This window comes from Tachysurus vachellii, chromosome 12 (assembly GCF_030014155.1).
Source record: "Tachysurus vachellii isolate PV-2020 chromosome 12, HZAU_Pvac_v1, whole genome shotgun sequence".
Taxonomy (NCBI): domain Eukaryota; kingdom Metazoa; phylum Chordata; class Actinopteri; order Siluriformes; family Bagridae; genus Tachysurus; species Tachysurus vachellii.
In genome coordinates, this window is record NC_083471.1 from 5,289,098 (window position 1) to 5,310,932 (window position 21,835).

Genomic DNA, 21,835 nt, shown 5'->3' on the forward strand with positions numbered 1-21,835 from the left:
ATTCATACATTAAGACCATCTCATACATCTGTAAGAACAGGTTTGTGGTAGAAGGCAGACAAGCACAGTCGTCTCATAGGGACCTGATTTAATCCAGGTTAGAGTCTAACAAACACCAGAGAGACACAACCATCACTCAGACACAATATTCATTCTCCACACACTCATCTGCTTTAATCTTTAGCATATATCAACAAAATGTACTTTTTTTTAACAGGATCGAGACAAAACATACTGCTGTTATTTTGGCATGTGTTCCTTTTAATAAACCCCTGACCAATGAGAGCACAAGAAAAAGAGGGAGGGGTGTGTGTGTGTGTGTGTGTGTGTGTGTGTTTCAAAGGAATCCAAGGGCAATGAAGACAAAACAACATACAAAAACATTGGTACAGATAAACGCTACTTGTTGAGCTTGATGTCCAGTAATGTGGTAGCTGAATGGTTAAGAAGGTTGACTACTGCATGGTAGGTCATGAGTTCAAATCCCAGTTCTGACAGTCTGTCAGGTGTATTAATAAGATAAATGTGCTGGATAAATATAAAAGGATTAGTCAGAGGAGAAATTTCTCCTGGACTAATGCTTATGAGACAGGAACCAAATCCACTGTAACAAAAGAAGCTTGTATTTTTGTCACAGACATTACAGCACAGTGAAATTCTTTCTTTGCATATCCCAACTATTTGGAGGTTGTGGTCAGAGTGCAGGGTCAGCCATGATGCAGCACCAATGGAGTAGGGTGAGATAAGGGCCTTGCTCCAGGGCCCAACAGTGGCAGCCTGGCAGTACTGGGGCTTGTACCCTGATCCTCCGATCAACAACCCAGAGCCTTAACCGCTTTAACCATCATGAAATGTACCTTTTATTTATTTTTTTTCTCATCACGTCCCTCTTCCGTCTTCAGGTACTTCAAGTTTTCAGAAAGGCCAGGGTTTATTTTACCATCCCACCCTGTCTTTATCCACTCACTGTGCTCCACAGAGGCAACACGCTCACTGCAATCAAAGCCTAATCACTTTAGTATGTAAAGGAGTCTGCTCAGGGGCTTGATCATGGCACCGTCGTATAGGGAGAATTCGGTGTGCGCATTCTGAATCACCGAGTGCTAATGAACTCTGCTGAAGAGGAGCTGAAATCACAGCAAACAGATGAAGCAAGCGCTAATTTAGGATCAGTTTTCTCAGACTGAGATCACATTAAACTGGAGAAAATATCAGACTGAAGATGAGCACTCAAGTTGTTTCGTGAATATAGATGCCGGCTGTGTAATTACACTAAACCTTATGTACTCTGATAGAAGCACTTAATCGAGGTCTGTAATTATTAACAATTTATCAGGAGGGAAAATTTATAAAGAAAATACACTGTTGTAGCTGTAATAAAACAGCAGCGTGCTGTACTGCTGGGAAGATATTCAACAGGTCATTGGACTTTGGACAGCTTTAATGTGAAGGGTTAAAAAAAAATTAAAAGGCTTTCCTCAGTCTAAGAGCACCAAGATGAGCATGCACAACTCCCGAAGCAGTGCTGTATGGGAATAAAGTCACGAAAATGAGATTTTTGTGCATGTCATTGAATGCAGAATGCAAAAATGATAAGGTGAGTGAGAGCGCTGGCAAGTTATTACAAATGTGTGCCAACTTGCCATCACACATTAGTCATGTTGTTTTCTTTCTTCTTTTTCTCCTAAAAAAAATAAAATAAATAAATATAAAAACCTGGCACGAATGTTAAAAGGATGAGGCTCTGTCGCATTCAGCTCTGCTTTAGTACACACACAAATGGCAGCCTGAAATGAAACTGTGTTTATAGCCCTCAGGGCAAGAGAGAAAACTCATACAGATCCACACAAACACACACACACAGTAAGTGATTTGTCCTGGTCAGAGTTATGGTGGATCCAAAGCCTATCCTGGGATCATTGGGCGTGAGTCGAGGCACTGGATGAGTCCATCACAAGGACACCATTCATACACACACCTAAGGACAATTTATCTTACCAACTCCACATATCAGCATGTCAGGAGGACGGAAGAATCCAGAGACCCTGGAGGAACCACAAGCAGACACAAGGGATACCTTCAGACTCCACAAGCCCACGGACCCTGGAACTGTTACACAGCAACACGTCCTGCAGCTCCACGGTTCCACTTACAGTTCTACAGCAACACACAGGATCTGCACAATTTTGTGTTCAATTACACTTTATAATTAATATCAATCTTTATTAAGTACATCTTATAAAGGAACTATCACTGTTCGATGCAACAATGCAGTGTGTAAGCAGGACGTTGTTCTTCCACAGTGACATTCATTCATTCATCTTCTACCGCTTATCCGAACTACCTCGGGTCACGGGGAGCCTGTGCCTATCTCAGGCGTCATCGGGCATCAAGGCAGGATACACCCTGGACGGAGTGCCAACCCATCGCAGGGCACACACACACACTCATTCACTCACGCAATCACACACTACGGACAATTTTCCAGAGAAGCCAATCAACCTACCATGTATGTCTTTGGACCGGGGGAGGAAAAGGGAGTACCCGGAGGAAACCCCTGAGGCACAGGGAGAACATGCAAACTCCACACACACAAGGCGGAGGCGGGAATCGAACCCCCAACCCTGGAGGTGTGAGGCGAACGTGTTAACCACTAAGCCACCGTGCCCCCCACAGTGACATTCAACAGTATATTTAATTCTTTATATCTGATTATAGTAACATTTCATTTTGAAGAGACACAATGAAGTGTAGTTCCTGTTTGTATTAACAGTTGTTCCCTCACCACACTCTCCTGTTTTTCCTTCTCTTCACGATTAAAAAAAAGAATAATAAAGAAAACAGACAGAATCTGCTGTTATTGAAAATTAATAATGTTTATCTAAATCGAAAATTCAGAGAACAGTGGTGTGGTCTAAATAACAAGAAGCCTCAAGTGAGGGGAATCTGATTAGTTTTTGAGAACTGAGCAAATAAACACAACACTTAGTAGTGGACTGTACACACAATCAGTGCTGTAATGATGCCTCACATCTCCCTTTCTCTCTCTGACACACAAACACAAGCCTGTTGTCCATCTGTCTGCTTATCCGGGGGACTCTGTAGGAGATCTTCCTGGTGTGTGTGAACGTTTGCATGGATGCTAGCTTTTACGGAGATGCACACAGGGATATAAAAGAAGTGACATGCTGGAATATTTTGAGGTGGTACGGATGCTTTGATGAGCACTGACTTTTGTTTTTAAGTGCTGCTGGGAACGAGAGAGAGAGAGAGAGAGAGAGAGAAAGAGAGAGCGAGAGGTGCTACTATCACTCAGACACAATATTCTTTTTCCACACTCTCACCTGCTTTAATCTTTAGCATTTATCAACAAAATGTTTTTTTTTTACAGAATCGAGACAAAACATAATACTGTTGTTTTGACATGCATTCCTTTTAATAAACCCCTGTCCAATGAAAGCACAAGAAAACGAGAGAAAGCAAAAGAGAGAGAGGGATTTGTGGTCCATGGCATCCAAGGGCAATGCAGACAAAACAACATACACACAATGGTACGGATAAACACAACTTGTTGAGCTTGTTGTTCAGCAAATCCATCAACAACCTATTTTTCTTAAATCTACACATCATCAGGCGTCAGTAAGAGCAGCGGACGTATCTCTAGTCACCCTTTACCGAGCGAATGATGTGGACAGACTTCTATTTGTCCAGAGCATCTTGGCAGTCGTGTAATAGCAGTGAGGCGACTGGACTTAAAGACAGATTGTCTCTCAGTGGCGATTTTTATTCAGAACACTGAGACAAATCCAAACAGAAGGCTTTCTTTTCTGAAAAAAGTTCCAATCTCCAGCAAGAACTCCCCCACTTGATACACACCGACCGTACAGAACCCACAATCCTCCCTGGCACATTCAATACCGTCAGCAGGTGTACAGTGTTTTTATAGAAACGGTCTTCTGGTGCAGCAATTCTTCTGGTGAAACACATTGTACGACGATCATGGAAAGGAAAGAAATGTGACAGCAGTTCTTTTTACTTTGAGTCATGTTCGTCGTAAGTGAACGTCGAATCCTCCGGTAACAAACACGAAAGCGGGCTTGAGGTGTAAACAGTGAAATAATCCATCATGGCGCTATTATGTATTTATATATTTTACCACAGCTCAGTTGAATTCTCGACTCTTATTGGACAGAAGATTAGTATGACTATGACAGCCTGCCAGTTTCTTAAGAGAGAGAGATCCTGATGAAGGAATGATTGGATATTTATCATTGTTCCAATATCAGTGAGAACAGAAAGTTCTCTCTCGGATGTTTCACATCCTTAACTTTATCGACAAACTGTTAAAATATTCAACGTGTCGCTTCTTAATGCATTAAACATTGCAGACGCATAGGAAAATAAGACACTTTGGGATTCCGCCTCGCATCTCTCTTCGTTCTGGAATCTATATTTCTGACCGCCCACTGATGCCTGCAATCATCTCACACCCACCTTTTTTTTTTTTTTCCTGACAAGATCTCCTGGACGTTCTTTTACTTCACCTGGAGATCTTGCACCCCCAACCAGAACTCTCCGATTTCAATCCTGCTGAGCGTTGAAGACAGTCCGCACTGCGCTGCTTTCTAAATTGTCTGACATTTCTGAAGTGACGCCAAGAGGAAGTTCTAAATCGGAGAACCATCTGGTCCCTTCCTTTCACTGGCTTAATAGCTTCTATGTTTGGAGGACCGGGACAATGCCATGATGAGAATCACACTGGAAGCAAAAGGTCATGTCAGCTATCTATAGAATTTATTATACAAGTCTTAGGATAGAAGAACAGCATATTCACAGTATGGTGACAGCAAATCAGTAGAAATGGCTGCCTATCGTCATCATCCTGACAAAGGAACCGGTTTAAACAAAGAAATCTGACATCATTAGTGCAAAATCTGTATCTGAATCGTTCGTAAGAATTAATACAGAACATTGCTTAAAGTGATTGCTGGTCTCTGTGGATAATAAATACACAAAACAAACCCAAATCAATCATCCAAGTCTGGAAAGTGGCATTGAAAGTCTCGACAGTAGAACAGCGATTCTATAAACCACTAGGCTAAAAAATAAAATAAATACAAAGAGAGGTAACCAAATGTCAATGTAGCATTTATTTAATTCTTTTTTTTTCTTTTAAACAAGAACATGTTTCAGCTCTGACCACCCAGACAAGGTCTCCACACAACGAGGGATTTCAAAGAAATGCAGCGTCTGCTGTCTGGTAGATGTTTGGGTAGGAAGGATAAAGCTGTGAATGTCACTTAGAAAGTCTCCTCATCAGGGTGTAGAAAGAACCTTGGTTCCAAATACATATATTTAAAAAAAAAAAAAAAAAAAAAAAAAAAAACTTCACGTGAACAACTTCAAAAGGTTACTGGAAGCCGTGATTGGGTCTTTTTGGAGGGGGAGGGGGCATGAGCTGAGCGTCCGGGTCCGAATGGTGCTTGCGGCTTTGGGCACAGCGGTCCAGGAACTCCAGCAGGCTTTCCTTTGTAACGGGAAACTTGATGCTGCTACAGACAGCTGTAGGGACACAGCAAGAGATTACAGGTTACAGAACATGCGACGACAAGTCCTTTCCTGTAGCCGTGGTCAAGCTGGGGGATATTTCTAGCTGACGCATTTCATTCGGGATCCCGTTTTAGCGCTATGCCGCTGTTAATGTCTATAGCTTTAACGACTGGACCACCAGCCAAGTGAAAATGAAAATCGAAAAGCACCAGATGCTGCGAATGGAAAAAAGAAAAAAAAAAGAAAGACAGAGCAGAAAATTTGGTGGCACAGATGGTTGTTATATTCGTACGTTTCTTTAAAAAAAACAAAAACAAAAATAAAACCTGTACCTGAGGAAATGTTCAAATCCTGACCTTAAATCGAAACCAAACCTTATGTTTATTTTTACTTCTCTGACATTTGGCTTTATCATAATATCATAAAATGTCCACATAAATGATCATAAGCTTTGCATCTTTCTTTCTACACCACTTGGATACCAGGACTACAGCTCGATAGATCTCACAAATGTGGTGAAATTCATCACTACACACCTTCTGTTAATGACGCAGTAACATGCAGATGTTTCCTGAAGACTGTTTGCTTATTCGTTACGGCTAAAATTTTATTTTTAGTTATCCAACAAACGTCTGTTGAAAGGATTTCAGGCCTTGTTATTTGATTTATAAGCTCTCATGGCACACTTATATGACACGCTTAATTATCTACAAACGTTTACATTACATCCAAAATAAAAGAATATTAGAGATAATAAGTGAATTAATTGGCAACATAAAGAGTATTATATAGTAACGTAATACGTATGGTACGTACTCACTTTATTAGGAACATCTGTACACCTTGTCATACTGTCAAAGGCCTGATCAGGTCTAATCTTCCTCACTGCTGCCTGATTCCTCTTATCTTGACTGGAGATGAACCCTAACATGCTGTTGTATCATGCTATCTGCTATTGTAGCTGATCCACATCTCTCTCTCTCTCTCTCTCTCGCTTTGACATTGTGAGATGCTTTTCTGCTCATCACAGTTGTAAAAGGTGATTATTTGAGTTATTGTAGCCTTCCTGTCACCTCAGACCATCCATCTATTCTGATGTTTGAACCAAATCTACATAAACTAAACTATTTACTCTTCATATGTACTGTATTGTGTTGAAGAATCATGATTGTATACAGTATGCTGTGCTGCTACCACATGACTGTCAGCCTGGATAACTACCTGAGGTGAGCAAGAGTACAGATTGGAGTGTTTATCTTATTCAAATCTAATTAAAAGCTAAATATTTAAGCATTTATCATCCCTACGCTGTCCGCTACTAGGAATACGTGGAAGGCAGAAGGTGTTGATTCCCTCATTTACACATGCAGTGCAGTGCGTGTTGTTTCTGTGGTGCTGCCACTCACCCATCGCTGTATCGTACGAATTGGGGAAGCTCTTGTCTATTCTCTGCCTCATAAAGACCCAGGAGTTATTTTTGAACGTGCACTCGATAATCTTGTTATCGTACTGCTTCAGGTCCTTCGTCACCTGCGGAGGAAGAGCAGAGACAAGCGTTACGCACGGAGCAGCGTTGCACAAAGCCGCTGAAATAATGCACGTCTTGCCAGCGATTCTTTTGAAAGTCGGCCATGCTGCGTGGTTATTATTTTATTTTAACACCTTTACATCATGGGTATTAGCAAGAACGTGAAATCTGGGGATTTTTTTTAGGACACATTCACATTAAAACTCTGTATATGTTTCTATGTTAAATTCATTCATGTTATAGTTTTTACACTTAACCGCACTACAATCTTGCATGTATTGTGTCACGCTTGAGCTGTTGGAACTGCTGTAATTGACCTATGTGACATGTTATTACCAAATCACACAGAAGTCTTCATAATGTTCGCTACACTTGTCCGAGTGTAACACTTTGACTGAAAGGTATACCTATATACCTAGTGCTGTATATTTCTAAAACACAGGGTACTTGTCACGAATCAAGTAGAAGTGCTGGGCCTATAGAGCAGAAAAAAAGGAAATAAAAAAAAAAAAAAAAAAGATGACAAGGCATAAAGTTATAGGTAGGCAATCGATGAATGTGTGGGTGGTGTGATGTGGCCTGATGCGAAGCGAGAGTTGTTTATTTTATTCCTTTTCTACCACAGCAATTTACCAATGCTTTTTTTTAATGTATTTTTTTTTGTAATGTAAGTTTTAATGTAAGTGTTTATATTCATATTTAATGTTTTAAGACACAAAAACACCTTCTAAACATTTACATCATAGAAGCAATAGTTGGTCCCTTTTCTTCTTCTCTCTTTCTTGAAGTTAATAAGACAAAAAAAGATGCAGCTTGTCATGTTACAGAGAAACGCCGTCTATCCTGAAGACAGTCCTCTGACTTACACAGCGACGACTCCGGGGTCTCCTTCCAGAGATGCTACTTAAAAATGTCCTGCTGCTGAAAACACTACACCACCACCTCGAGCTTTCGATCCGTAAACGTGACGCGCCTAAAACACTAATCCCGGTGGCCTATTAAACTTTCTGAGTTCTATGGAAAAGTAATTGACCTATCAGAATCGAGAATTTAACAGCGCTGCCTTACATAACGGCTTAACATTGAGTTTACAGTTGGAGCGGAAAGTGCAAGACAGACTTTGTGTGTTTAAGAAAACGAGAATGAGAGAGAGAGAGAAAGCGGGGACACAGGGATAGTGGGACACATAGATGTAGGAGGAAACACTGCAGTGCCAAGCTCAGCAGCATGCTGGCTAAGTAAAAGCCTGTGCACTCCGACCGTGAGGGGCATCTGTGAGATCACTATTTGAGAGGTGGATGCTTTAGAAGAGATACACACACACACACACACACACACAGTGATGGAGCGAGTGCAGATTAATGTTCCTCCTTCTGACTGAGCGACAGCAGCTCTCTCTTCCCGGCTCGAGTCCAGCCGGTCCTCGCACTCCCAGGTGTAGCCGTGAGATTTTGGATGCCATTTTGGAAACTCCGGCTTGGTGCCTGATCCAATCAAATCCACTTCATTATGGCTGCATTCTGGAGTGCAGTTGCCTCGAGTTAATCTCAATATCTCTAGCCAATCTGCTCTAATCCTTTCTTTGCTGCAATAACACTGCATTTCTCTTCAATAGCTGTTTGTCTGTCATCGTTTGTACAAAGTTCAGTGTAACACTGGACGACAGGAAATGTGTTTTAGGAACACCGAGCTGGCGCTAAATACCATAAAACCGCTGGCCTACACGTGCAGTATGTACTGTACATGTGGTACATCGAGGTTGAGCACAAGGTAAAGCAAAGCAAAGCAGCGACGTTTGAGCCGCGTCTAGCTAACACTCAACTTACCTAGCATTAATGACTATATGGGATCTTTTGTTTGGACAGATTTTCAAATTGCTGTTGTGTATATATAGAATAAACACTTTTGTCATAAGAAAATAATTACACAGGGTTGGAACTACTTTATTTTCACCATTTTGAATTGACCTGTTGAATATTTTCCAAGAAGAGCGCACACGTGTCGTGGTTTATTTTCGACTTGAACTCTAAAGAATATAAATCAACAGGTTCTTTAGTAACTACAGGCTACTATGTCTTCAGGAAAAAAAAATGCTGGCATGGTAAAATCTCTCTAATCCCTAAACCGTTAATGATCACTGTGATAAAGCTACAGTATAAATAGAGTCATGCTAAGAATAGGAGCTGAGGAAACGATGTATTATAACGTGTCCACAAGATGCACTGCATTATGGGTATTAAAGAGTAAAAGGGAGTGGTGTCTTCTTGCCTTCTTTATGTTTGCTGGGAGCAGGTGGCTGTTAATAAATGTCACGCGCTTCATCGTTGTCCCCGCGTTATTATCGCTTCCTACAGTAGAATCCTCCGGAAGAACGTCGTGGAGGAAATGTATAGCAAAAAAACCGAGATCGATTGAATATCTTTAGGGAAAGTGTACAGCTTGAGCGCTGTAGGTTGACGGGTTTTCCCAGAGCGCAACGTATTTATGCCAGCATCCTTCCACTGGTGCATCTTAGTTCTTGATAATGTCACATGCTCCTGGATTTAGAGTAGCGTGTAAAAGGCAGGCTGTACTGTAGCAGTGGGAGGCGGAATGCTCTAAGTGGGCTTCGTATTTTGCAGACGATGCATATACATTTCACGCACGCGGCTTTCGAATGTGAAAGTTCAGCTTATGAAATATGACTCAGAGAGGCGTGACTGACTCAGAACACCCCCTCGCTGGCTCTTAGGAGAGCTCAGATATTTCTATACCCCCCTCCTTAAAGTCTCTCTCTCTTTCTCTCTCTCTTTGCTAACCAGGCTTTTGGAAAGACCTGAGAAAAAAATTCCAATCTCACATATGCCATTTTTTTTTTTCCTATTACACCTCTTGCTGTACTCTTAAGAGCATCATACCGAGTTCTTATTCAGGCTGGAGACAAACTGTACAGGCTGACAGAAAGTCACTTTAATAAATAATAAATAAATCAGTGAGAAGGAGAGAAAGAAGCGAAGAGAAAAGGGACTGGATAGCTTTTTTTTTTTTTAAATAGATAGAGAGCGGGCTATGTTGTGATTTTGTTTGTATGTAATTAGTGTCACGTTTAACCTTAAGCACAAGAGATAATCTATAAGCTCATCAAAAGGTGACCTTCGGTTAACTTTCTGAGTCTGGGGTCTGCGCACGAGAAAGCGGAGCAATTGCGGTGGTGATGGAAACATCCTTCAAAGTGAAGCCCGAGCCACATGAACCAAACAGCCGTGCGATACAAATTAGCCGATTATATTTCAGTGTTGCTTGTAGACGGTTAACAACAAGGCATTTGTCGAGTGCACAGCGGCGTTTCGTCTCCGTTTTACTCCGTCAGACGTTCGCCTTGCTAATTGGGTTGCGTCTAATGAAGCAAAAAGATTAAAATAAAGGAAACTCCTTGAACTAGCACAGCACTTAAAGAGTAACTCATATCCACCTCTTCAGTGTCCTTTGTCAGCTTGAAGGTTCTCAAGTCACTTTATTCATGTATTTATGGAGATCAGAGTGCATTAAAGAGCACATCCAACATCCCCACAAAATTTATTCAACAGTTAAATAATTAGAAGTGGAAAAACTGTCAGTTTAATATTCCTATTCAATGCTAATTGGCCAGAACTAATCATACTACCTAATTGGAACTCGTGGCTTCCTTCCTGCAAATGTTTGCCTTGATACATTTAGACTGCCAGACCAAGTTATAAAGAATAATGAATAATGAGAAATAATGAGAAATATCAACACACTGGTGTAAAAAACTGTTGCTTCCATTGGGATCTGACTGGAAACACATTAAATCTGTTTGTATTAAAATACGTATGGTCTGTTAAATGATTGTGATTCATACTGGATGGTGGGTGCCAATATTTTTCCTTGACGTTCTTCTTTCCTATGATGATGTCAGAGGGTGACGTCATTTTAAGGAGACATGGCCAACATTTGACTTGAAATGCAAGGCAGCTGTACGACCGTTACAGCACAGTTACGTGAACGTTGAACCCATATAACTGACCCATAAACCTCTGTTCACTGGACTGTTAAATGTTTCAAGCACAATTAAAATTAAACCCAAGGATTAACCAATACTTAACCCAGGCCTTCTTTCGAAACACCTCGGGGGTGAAACTGCTTTGAGCCGAAAAGATCACAAACCTGCTCCCATGTGACGCAGTGCAACAGGATTACAATGAACTTTCATCTCAATGTTTCTCAAGCTGCTCCGTTTCACCCTGCGTGAGCTTTTGGTGCTTTCTGTGTAAATGTTCGGGTTTTGATATCATGCCTCTGGGACCGTGTGCTCGGCTGCGTTAAAGGAACACGTTTTCGGAGACAAACTCTCCTCTTTCGGCTGCGCTCTGTCAGCAGCGGGATACGTGATCATGACTTTTATGTTAACGCTGTACATCGAGGCCGAGAGGCAGCAGGAGAACTTTAATGCATCAGAATGGAGATCACAGAACAAAGATCATACACTATTTATATGCTATTACATATTTTTTTTGTGTGTGTATTTTGTTTTTCAGATTTGTTTTTCAAATAAAGCTTCACATTAGTTGGTTTTAATTCATTTGTTTTTGGTGCTGACTTAAAAACCGATGAAAGACGGCGACTGGTTAGACGAATGGTCTTCTCGTGGATTAATGGATATGAGGTAAAAACATTTTTAATATAATGAAATATTTAAATTGCTGTGGTAAAATAAAGCAACTTTCTCACTAACATGAAAAGTCCTTTTCAAGTCTTTCACTTCTCCTGAGCACAAAACCCCTCTTTTTAGTAAATTAAACAAAGCATCAGATTTGCTGAATGTGAGATGACTAAAGAACAGGAGGAATAAGACCTCGAGCCTTTGATGCTAATGGAGACGCTACACTTCACACGAGGGTTAACGTCTGTGCACCTCCCAGATGTAACGAGATGTAACGACTCCCTTTGAGACGAGGCTCAAAATATTCCCTAAACCCCCAGGCACACCCAGAAATACTGCACGTCGCGCCTGTATCCTGACTTAAGCAGGCTCGTTTCACTTGGGATCCTGTTTAGTGGTTGCAGGAATAGGAACATAAATTAATAGAAAGAAAACCTGAAAGCTCATTTGTGGTTTTATGCCAGATGCTACAGCCTGAGGTGAAAGCTTGGCTTTAATGTATTGCCAAATTTAGCACAGATCTCACCTTCATCTGAGCAAAGGGCATGTCATAGCTGCCGACGTACAGCAGACCCACCATCTGAGGGATCAACCTGCACAGACAGAGACAGAATTAAAACACACACACACACACAAACACACACACGGCTGACGGAACGGAGATGAACTTTTATTCCGGATAATTTTCTCGCCATGAGTCTAATCTAATATCTTTCGGTGTGAGACGTGGTTTTTGCCTCTGTTAATAATTTTACACAGAATTTTAGTGGATGAAGATAAACACTTTTTAATTTTAAATGCTGATGAACAAGAACGGGAGAGAGAGAGAGAGAGAGAGAGAGAGAGAGAGAGAGAGACGGGAGACAGAAATCTCAACAATTACACATATCGATGGAAATCAAAGCATCCTAAAATGGATTATCATCATCTAACCACAATACACTCACTACACACTGTAGTGTGTCATTCCGCTCACAATTTATTCATTAATGGTTTAAAAACCAACGTGCGACCTGCGAGTGTGAAAGGGAGCGGGGGCTCGAGGTTACGTGTTGATCCTTTTCCAGTCTGGGACAAAATCCACCAAATTAGAGGAACACAACAAAAACAGGTTTCTAGCCTATGTTCATTTAAAATCACACACACAACCCCTTCCAGTCCATTACGCTCAGATTGTCAGGACGTGCTTCCGGAGTGTTTCTGGAGGTTTGCTTAATCACAGTGAGACCCAGCAGATGCAATGAGAGGCTTCAGGGATCATCTGACAGCCTAAATACAGAGAAAGCTCACAGCTGGAGGCGGCTCGAACAATTCAGCGGCTCGGACGATTACTTGCTAAGGTTAGGATTTCAATCAGAGACACTTCGGTATCCCCCCCATCTCACCACAACCCCCACTAGAATAGGAAAAAAAAGGTTCAAGCCCAGGGCTGACTCAGCCATGTTATGAACTGCAAATGTTGCTTCATAAATCCTCTGAATTTAAGCATCCTGTTGGTGTGATGTGCAGAAACGCCTACAAAAATGTTCGAACCGCGATCACGGGCCACCTCAAAATAAGAAAGGTCTCCTTTTCCCTTATTCAAAAGATAAACAGCACCAAGTGAAAAGAGGAAAAAAAGGAAGCATAATATTTCTAGATCCTCGGGAAATGTCTTGCGTCTGAAGCGGTTTACGTCCGCCGTGTGCATGTCAACAGAGTCGTACTGACAGAATGTTCCAAATATATCCCATCCAAGAGAACGTGGGCCTGAGGAAGTCTGATGCGGTGTTTCGTTCCTCCAGGTTCACATCCGACTGCACTAGATTTTGTGTAAGGAATTGTCCTGTTTTGCCTTATATGGTCAGCATTTCCACAATGTTGTCATTAATGTTTGACTGAAAGTCATTTTTTTAGCTCGTTAGTTTCCTCTGTGCTGTTATTAGTCATATCTTTGATTTGGGACCAACCTGTATTTTGATCCCGAGCTGAACGAACAGATGATAATTAGTTGATTGACCCCAATCAACACCACGGTTGCGTCCGGCACGTCAAATTTTCCCGCAGCTGCATTTAAAGATCAGAAACCCTCTGGGTAACTTCCCCTTTTCAGCTGCATTGCTGTTGTTTACTCTTTTAGTATTTCACTCCAATAAATATGTCATTTATGTCATCTATTATAGATCACTTTGCACAGGCTGATCAATACATGGCTTCCGCAACCTGGTTTGACCTACAGCTGAGTGAAGCACCGGTGTCTGTCAAAATACCATGCGGGGATGTGGTACAGAAAGCAAATCTGTGCTTCTGAAGCCATCTATTGCCCCAATGAGCAAGCCAGAGTCAACAACGAAAAGGAAAAACTTTCCGAGACAACGTGATGAAGAAACCTTGAGACTCCAAACGGAACTTTTTCCTCATCTGGGTGACACCAGATAAATCATTTCCCTTCTATATACCATGTCTTTAGCATCTCTTTGTGTCGAAAGGATCTTTTTGCTTTATCTGTAAATGAATATCCGATAGCGTTAATGTTTCAACATTTATAACTCGTGTGCAGATTGAGAGCTTTTTTTTTTTTGTGAGGAGATGATGATATCATGCAGCACCAATGCTCCCTGTGGTTATCAGCCATTTCAGAAGTAAGTTGAAATAAAACCTTTCGCTTTATTAAATGGAGCTGAAGTTACAAAACGAGCCACTTGAATATCACTCGCTGGGAAAATTGCCTCTGTGAGGTCACGCGCCTCGTATTCGGTGGCATGGGTCCAATTTAACTGGCGCTCCATTTCAATACCGGATCAGATAGCAATTGATTCTTCTGCTTCTAAACATCAGAGCTCTCAAGTGGACCAAAACAGCATAAACTCGTTTGGACAACAAGCTCAAGGATGAACGCATTAGTTTTCCAGCATCAGATTAACACTCGAAGTACAGTTTCTTGTCCGTCTTTATCTCCGACTCTACCAGGATTCTGCAAAACATCACATTATACTTTACTTTAGATGCAGTAAAGGAAATGATCACATTTAATTTACTGCCATATTGCTTCGTGGCCCCTTAATTGACCGTCTCAACTTCAATTCCCAATTACGTGGCACCCAAAAGGGTCAGAGGGTTGAGCCATGAGTCGTAGGATGAGACTGGTGAAGTTTTAGGTGATCCAGGAATGAGTTCTGGAGGCTGGAGCATTGGCGAGTCTGCCGTGTTAGCCGAATTCAAAGTGCTTTGAGCCGACCACATTTTCAGAATTTCCACGGCTGAATTTTTGGAATGAAGGTAGACATCCAAGCAAAAATCGACTGAAGAACGCAAACCGTGACTACAATATACTCATCGCTAGCAAGATATTCTAGCATCAGAAGTTGTTTCATAAGAACAATGCATTATGATCATACAAGCATGCATGTTTAATCATTTGGTGGATGTCTGTATAAAGTGCATGAGCTGAGCGGATAAAGGTTTAGGACCCACAGCTGTAACCACAGAGCCTGCTCACAAAGTTTACTGTGAGTCAATGTGGTTGTCTGGTTACATTCTGCACCTTAAATACACCAGACCTACCATAAAAAGCTAGAAAAGTCTCGCTCACAAGTTTATTGAAAATGAGTGATGAAGCATGAATTAAAGAAAATGTTTGTCTCATCATCTTTTTTTTTTTTTTTGGTGTTTATTCCTTCTTATCTCCTTTTTTAGTCCTTCTCCACGTCTTGGGTTATGAATCCCACACCAAACTAGAGTTCACGCTAACCCATGACAAAAAACAAAAGTATTCGTATCATTTCTCCCCAAATGGAACAGCTGGAACCCAAAATCTATTCATTTATTCCTCTCTGTGTTGGCTTTGTTTTGTTTGTACGGTAACAGTAGCTTGGGGCGATACATGACCTGGCAGCAGAAGGACTGCTGCTATTCACAGTCCAGGCCTGGAAAGCCAGTGATAAAAGGAGAATGAAGAAAAAAATGTTTAAAAAAATGGTTGGATATCCGGCAGCCATTTCACGCGGACGCTCTTTGAGTTGCGTGGAATTGCGTCAGCAGACTGAACGGGAAAAAAAAAAGGGACCTAAGTCTTAAAGAATTCAGACTAAACTAATAGTACTTAAAGTGTGGGTAAATAATGATATTGTGATTATTGTGGCAAATTCTATACAGTATGTAGAGGAATGGAAACACCTAATTAGGTGGGTCATGTGTGAAGGTCGGCGAGTTTAAAATTCAAACGATTCGTTTGTTCCATTCATAAACAGCAGGTAAAGTCGGCTCACAGAAGCTCCTTTTTTTTGTGTCTTTGTTACTGCTTTTTTCTGTGAACCCCTTGAAAATAATGAGAGGAAGGTGTAGGGTATGAGAGCTTATAAAAGGATGAGACAGAGTAGGAGGAAGTGAGGTATAGCGTGGGTGGGAGCGACAAGTGCTTTACACATTTCTCTGTTGCTTGGCAGGGGCAGATTTCAGAGCCATAACCTCAGTGTCTAACAGCCCTCTTTATCACAAGAGCTTTGTGCGAGCTAAGTTCCCAAGTCCTGCTTAACATCAAGCGGCACACGGGCATGAAGTTTTTTTGTCCCCCCCTAATTGAAATGACGAGCATGGAGAACGCAGATGGTGATCCATACCGGTGTTGCTTTGTTGCTAGTAGTATAGCGGAGGCTCTGATGGAGGTTTCTCTGGTTGTGTGTGTACTGTGTGTATATATATATACGTATATATGTGTGTGCGCATGTGTGTGTCTATGGTGGAGGAGGACCATGTCCATCCACTCATGTAGGAGGTATTGATCTGTTTACAGGCATTACACAGAACCTCAAATTCCTCCCACTGTGTACAATATATATCATGTAATACATCATATTTCACCACAAATGATTTTTTAGGATTTTCCTTCTCAATCAGTAGTTCCCTAAAGAACACTTAAACATCTCAAATCCCAGAAAAGACCAGGGAAAAGTCACAAAAAAATGAATCTAACTCTAGTCTTTATTAAAACCTGCTAGCAAGAAGTGTCTTACTAGAGGGAAAAAAAAAATCTAGTGCAGAATAAACCTACATTACAGAGTGAACAGGGGGGGGAGAGGTGAATTCAACACGCTGCTACTATCTACTAACATGCGTGTTGTGTGTTGTGACGACGTTGACTCACCCTTCTCCTCCGACTTTGGAGATCTTCAGTCGAAAGTCCACAGAATTGTGACTAGGAGGTTTCCACTTCAGGATTTCATCGCAGCGGCCCGGCTTGTATTTCTGAGAAATAAACAAGAAGCAAGACGAGGTCGTTTAAAACACAATTTTCTGGTGGAACGTTGAATTGGTTTTAATACAGTGGAAAGTTCTTCCTTTGTCCAGCTCAAAGGATCAAACGGGGGGGAAAGAAAAGAAAGAAGAGAAGGTGACAGAAAAAGATGTCTCGTTTACTTTTTCCCTTTTAAATCACTGCTCTCGTATTCGAACCTAAGACAAGGAGAGAACAGCATAAGGAATAAGTGCAAACATAAGGCCGAGGAAGAACGAGAGAGAGAGAAAGAAAGAGGGGGAAGAAAGGGATGGTGTGGGAGGAAGAGAAGATTTCCCATTTGTTTATTAGGGACTTGCAGGGCTCTTCAGTACATGAGCTCTGAGCTAAACGCACGTCTGTTTTCTGCCTTAACACCTACAAGGATCATCTGCTGAAGTACAGTCCCAGGTTCCCACCTAAGACACGAAAGCATCTGCGTATGGACGATCGGGGGAGAAAAAAAAAAAGCCAGTAAACTGATTAGCACATTTCTGAGACGCTTTAATCTCCCAGCTTTCTAATTCGTGAGCATGGCAAAATCCTAGAGGCAATAAACTGCCTTCAACCCCATCAATGTGTTGTGCCTCGGCTGGGAAAAGTCTGTCTCAGGATTTAAAGCGCCATGTACTTCAATCTTTCTTCATTCCTTGGGCTATATGATGTTTTTCTGACATCTACGAATCCTCTGTTTCACATATTATTGAAGTTGCTTTTCGTAAAACTTTGGATAAACAAACAAACAAACAAAAAATCGTTGACATTTGGCCCGACTTCCGCACCTGGAAGGATTTCTGCTCTCCGCACACAGAGTCCCTCTCAGAGCCTGATGTGTGTAACTTAGCAACCGCAGAGGCATTGATTGCTCTTAAAGGGGCCATTACGCCGTTTCTAGCCTGTGTGCTGTAGAGTGGGCGAGACTCGCGGATTCCAATAAACCCGTTCCGAACGTGCTCAGACGACTGGCGGATTTCCTCAAAGTGAGAATTTTAATGTGCTCTCTAAGGTTTAGGTGTGAAAAGTTCATTATGATGGAGTCTTTTTTGAGTCATTTCCTATTTAAATCAAGGAGCAAGAGTGTGAAAACACTGCAGAGTTGTAGCTAATTAACACAGAGTTTAGATATTCATATATTTGCTGAGCCAAAATATGTTTACTTTAACGATCATTTAACTCGAACTAAACGTTTGCAGGGTCATTAAAAAAAAAACGAGGTACCGAAACGTTTTCTATCACTTTTACATTTATAACAACAATCATTATTATTATTGATAATATTTTTATTATGAAGAAGACGATAAAGAATCTGCTACCTTGTTTTTTAAACTTTTATTGATTCCTTCTCTGTTTACCGAGTTAGAGAGCCCTAAGCACGGTGATTCACCCTGTACACCTCTCCATCTCCATCAGAACACACACGTTACTGTTCTGAGCTGCTTTTCTTCTCATGCCGGTTTTAACATGTGATCATTTGACTTCCTGTCAGCTTCTTCTCTGACCTCTGACCACACGTGTGGTATGGTGTGTGTTCGTTACTCTGCAGGTCTGCTGTGAATCTAACAATAGTGAGCAATAGTTTTGGCATTGCTCAGCTGAATGAAACGAGACTGTGTTTGTTCTGTTGACCTTCAGATCTACAGCCAGACTGGACTGGTTTTTTCCATAGTGGCTCAGTGATTCTTGTGACATTCACAACATAGAGGAAAGCCAAGAAAGATTACGGTGACATTATAACAACAAGAAGTTTAGAGGGAGGGACTACCGAGACGCCATCCGATAAGCCATTTTTATTACCTGGATGAAGCATGGTAATAAAAAAACCCAATGATCTTATGTGTCACAAGTATAAAGTCATCCCTTCCTGTAATAGCACACAATGATAGTAATAAACACACTTTCTTCTGAACAAAACACTGTCAGTCTCAGATACCCTACAACGTAAATCTAATTGCTACTCCATTTTGGGGCAAAAGCCTCTTCGATAACTGCCCGATAGCATGTCTACAGTGAAGGACCATTTCCTTTAGCTGTTCCTTTAGGCGAGCCTCAGGGACACCTCGAATCCTGTTGCAGGCCCTGACACCACACCCGGTCGTGACCGTGACACTCAGGATCTCTAAATAAAGAGACAAGCTGGTGGTGAAATACAGCTAAAGAGAAACTGCTGTTAGAAATAAAGGACATTTCGGTAATCTGGACATTTCAAATAAAAATGCTGCAGCCGTTCTGTGCCTTTAGGATGAAATACAAAAACCTCACCTTATCGTAATGAGGTGACGGTGTTAGCACAAAGGACAGAGCTTGTGGTTATAGGGATTTATTAAAAGAGTTAGCTCTGAGGGAGTGCGCAGAGAGAGAGAGAGAGAGAGAGAGAGAGAGATTGACATGCAAAAAGACCGATAGGGATAAACAAGTGAGACAGGATGAAGGCTTTCACACTGTGTCCTTATTGTTGTATATCTGATGTGGGGGGTGTGTGTGAGGTCAAAGGCTTTAAAAAGAAGCTGTGCAAAATGTCCTGCATCAGGAACAGCACGGACTTGTGCTCCGTTCATCTCTGAATCTAAATCTATAAAGGGTTAAGGTGTCGATTAATTGTATCATCAATTTGTTGCTGTCTCTTTATGCTCCCTAATGTCGCTCGGTCAGTCACTAGTACTTTCTCATTTCGCTGTGATCTGGCTGCAATCAGACGAAAAGCCTCCTGTGAGAAAAGTCTCATTATACTCTAGAGTCGTGTATGCGTGAGAAACAGACTCGTCGTGTATGTGCTCGTGACTTTCAGAAAGTAATAAAGAGCGAGGAACGAATCCGCTACGAATGTATTCTTTCAGCATGATGTACCTTTGAGGTTGATCGGGAAACCGTTTCTCTGATGTGAGTCTGCGCTGTAAGACTCTCGAGCGGTGACTGTACAAAGACGAAAGCTCGCTCTTGATCGTTTGCCATCAGCGGATAGAGCTCCCATCTGTTTGCGCGGGAAAAACGCTGTGCCCTACTGTTCGTCCTGATAAAACCCTCGCTGGAAATTCACAGCACATGGGCGACATTCTGGAATAATCTGGGCACTTGTAGATGCCGTCTGTCTCCCGTCCCCTTCGGTAATGCAGACAATTTCATGGCCTGGCCATGCACAAGGGGGCAGCTTCCCTAGTATTCAGGGCATGGTAATGCTTATTCCTGTACTTTCAGGAGAGCTGGAAGCGTGCCTGCTCTGACTGCCGTCTCGAGGAAGACGTCAGTCCGAAGTGACACTGGGAATTTGTTGCTGCCAAAATGTGAAGCAGCCTTAATTAATCCAACATCAAGCAAAAAGGATGTGTGTTAGAAGATCGTTCAGGAAGCAAATTACTCCGTTACTCCAAATTAATCCAGGTAAACGACACAAAAACTCTACGTTGATCTAGGAGTTTGTACATATTCTGTAAAAATGAAGCCGCAATACAAAAAATATGCAGCCTAAAAAACAACCTACGCAAATCTCCAGCTCTTAAAGTCCAGACTTGAGGAAGTGTGAGTGTCTGAATTCATACCATAAAAAGGTTTTCCTGAGACATTAAAACAAAAAATAAATGTTATGAGAAACATTTCGGAGATACAGATACAAATCTGGGGGGCACGGTGGCTTAGTGGTTAGCACGTTCGCCTCACACCTCCAGGGTTGGGGGTTCGATTCCCGCCTCCGCCTTGTGTGTGTGGAGTTTGCATGTTCTCCCTGTGCCTCGGGGGTTTCCTCCGGGTACTCCGGTTTCCTCCCCCGGTCCAAAGACATGCATGGTAGGTTGATTGGCATCTCTGGAAAATTGTCCGTAGTGTGTGATTGCGTGAGTGAATGAGTGTGTGTGTGCCCTGTGATGGGTTGGCACTCCGTCCAGGGTGTATCCTGCCTTGATGCCCGATGACGCCTGAGATAGGCACAGGCTTCCCGTGACCCGAGGTAGTTCGGATAAGCGGTAGAAAATGAGTGAGAGTGAGAGTGAGACAGATACAAATATTGGCTTAGAATTGCCTTGTCTTTGTTATAGCTTAGTAAATATCACAGACTTTCCCATTTCCAGTCTCTCTAGTTGAAAGATAAACATCCTTCTTACTCCAGACAGAGAGATATGTAAAAACGGCCGAGCGAAATTAATAATATCTATCTCAGTCTACATCGATTACTTCAGGGCACTTCAGCGACTACACATTTGGGGCAGATGTGTATGTAATATCGCTCGCTTCTTCTGATAGATGTTCTTCATAAAGCTCAATGACACCTGTAAAGTAAAGCGTGTATAGGGAAAGAAAATGAAATTGACAAGTGCAATGTATGTGTGTCATTGTGTGTGATGGAGGGGGAAAAAAGAAAAAAAAAATTTCAGTAGAGTTTCATACACATGGTGTAAAGACTACCATCTGGAATGTGCATGATTTGCTAACGCGCCATCTGCAGTGATGACATTCTCTTTTGTAATTAACACCCCACCCCTTTCGCCGTCTCGTTCCTTTTTCTCCCTGCGCAATCACTGGCATTCACAAAAAACGCAAGGAGTCTAAAAGCACTGCTCGTACATTTTGCGATACACTGAGTCGCGTTACTCTCAATAGCAAATATGGACTTGAAGAATAAAAAAAAAAAAAATAAAGCATTTCCTGACTCTCGGTGTGCAGCGTCTGTTGTCTCGGTGCGTCTCTGCCTGCCAAAATCCCAGCTCTCGCTTCACCTCTAAGAGACATCTTTCTTTGATCGAGCCATACCGCCTCCCACTCCCAGATTTCGCTGTCCGCTCCGTTGTATGTTTTTCTAAAGTCTGTGTGATTAAACTCGTTCCTTGAGTAATGCCTTTAACATATTCGACATGTCTGT

The 21,835-nt window shown here is 41.8% G+C and overlaps 1 protein-coding gene across 1 annotated transcript in view; it reads right to left on the reverse strand.

Annotated features, from left to right (window-relative positions):
- Nucleotides 1-4,772: 4,772 nt before the first annotated feature.
- Nucleotides 4,773-21,835, reverse strand: part of rngtt (RNA guanylyltransferase and 5'-phosphatase) — a 95,706-nt gene continuing 78,643 nt past the window's right edge. The window contains exons 13-16 of the mRNA XM_060883171.1: nucleotides 16,861-16,961; nucleotides 12,265-12,331; nucleotides 6,957-7,080; nucleotides 4,773-5,562 (exon numbers count right to left, since the gene is read on the reverse strand). Coding sequence (XP_060739154.1) covers nucleotides 5,411-5,562; nucleotides 6,957-7,080; nucleotides 12,265-12,331; nucleotides 16,861-16,961 — 444 coding nt within the window. The 3' untranslated portion in view covers nucleotides 4,773-5,410. The remainder of the gene's footprint in view (nucleotides 5,563-6,956; nucleotides 7,081-12,264; nucleotides 12,332-16,860; nucleotides 16,962-21,835) is intronic.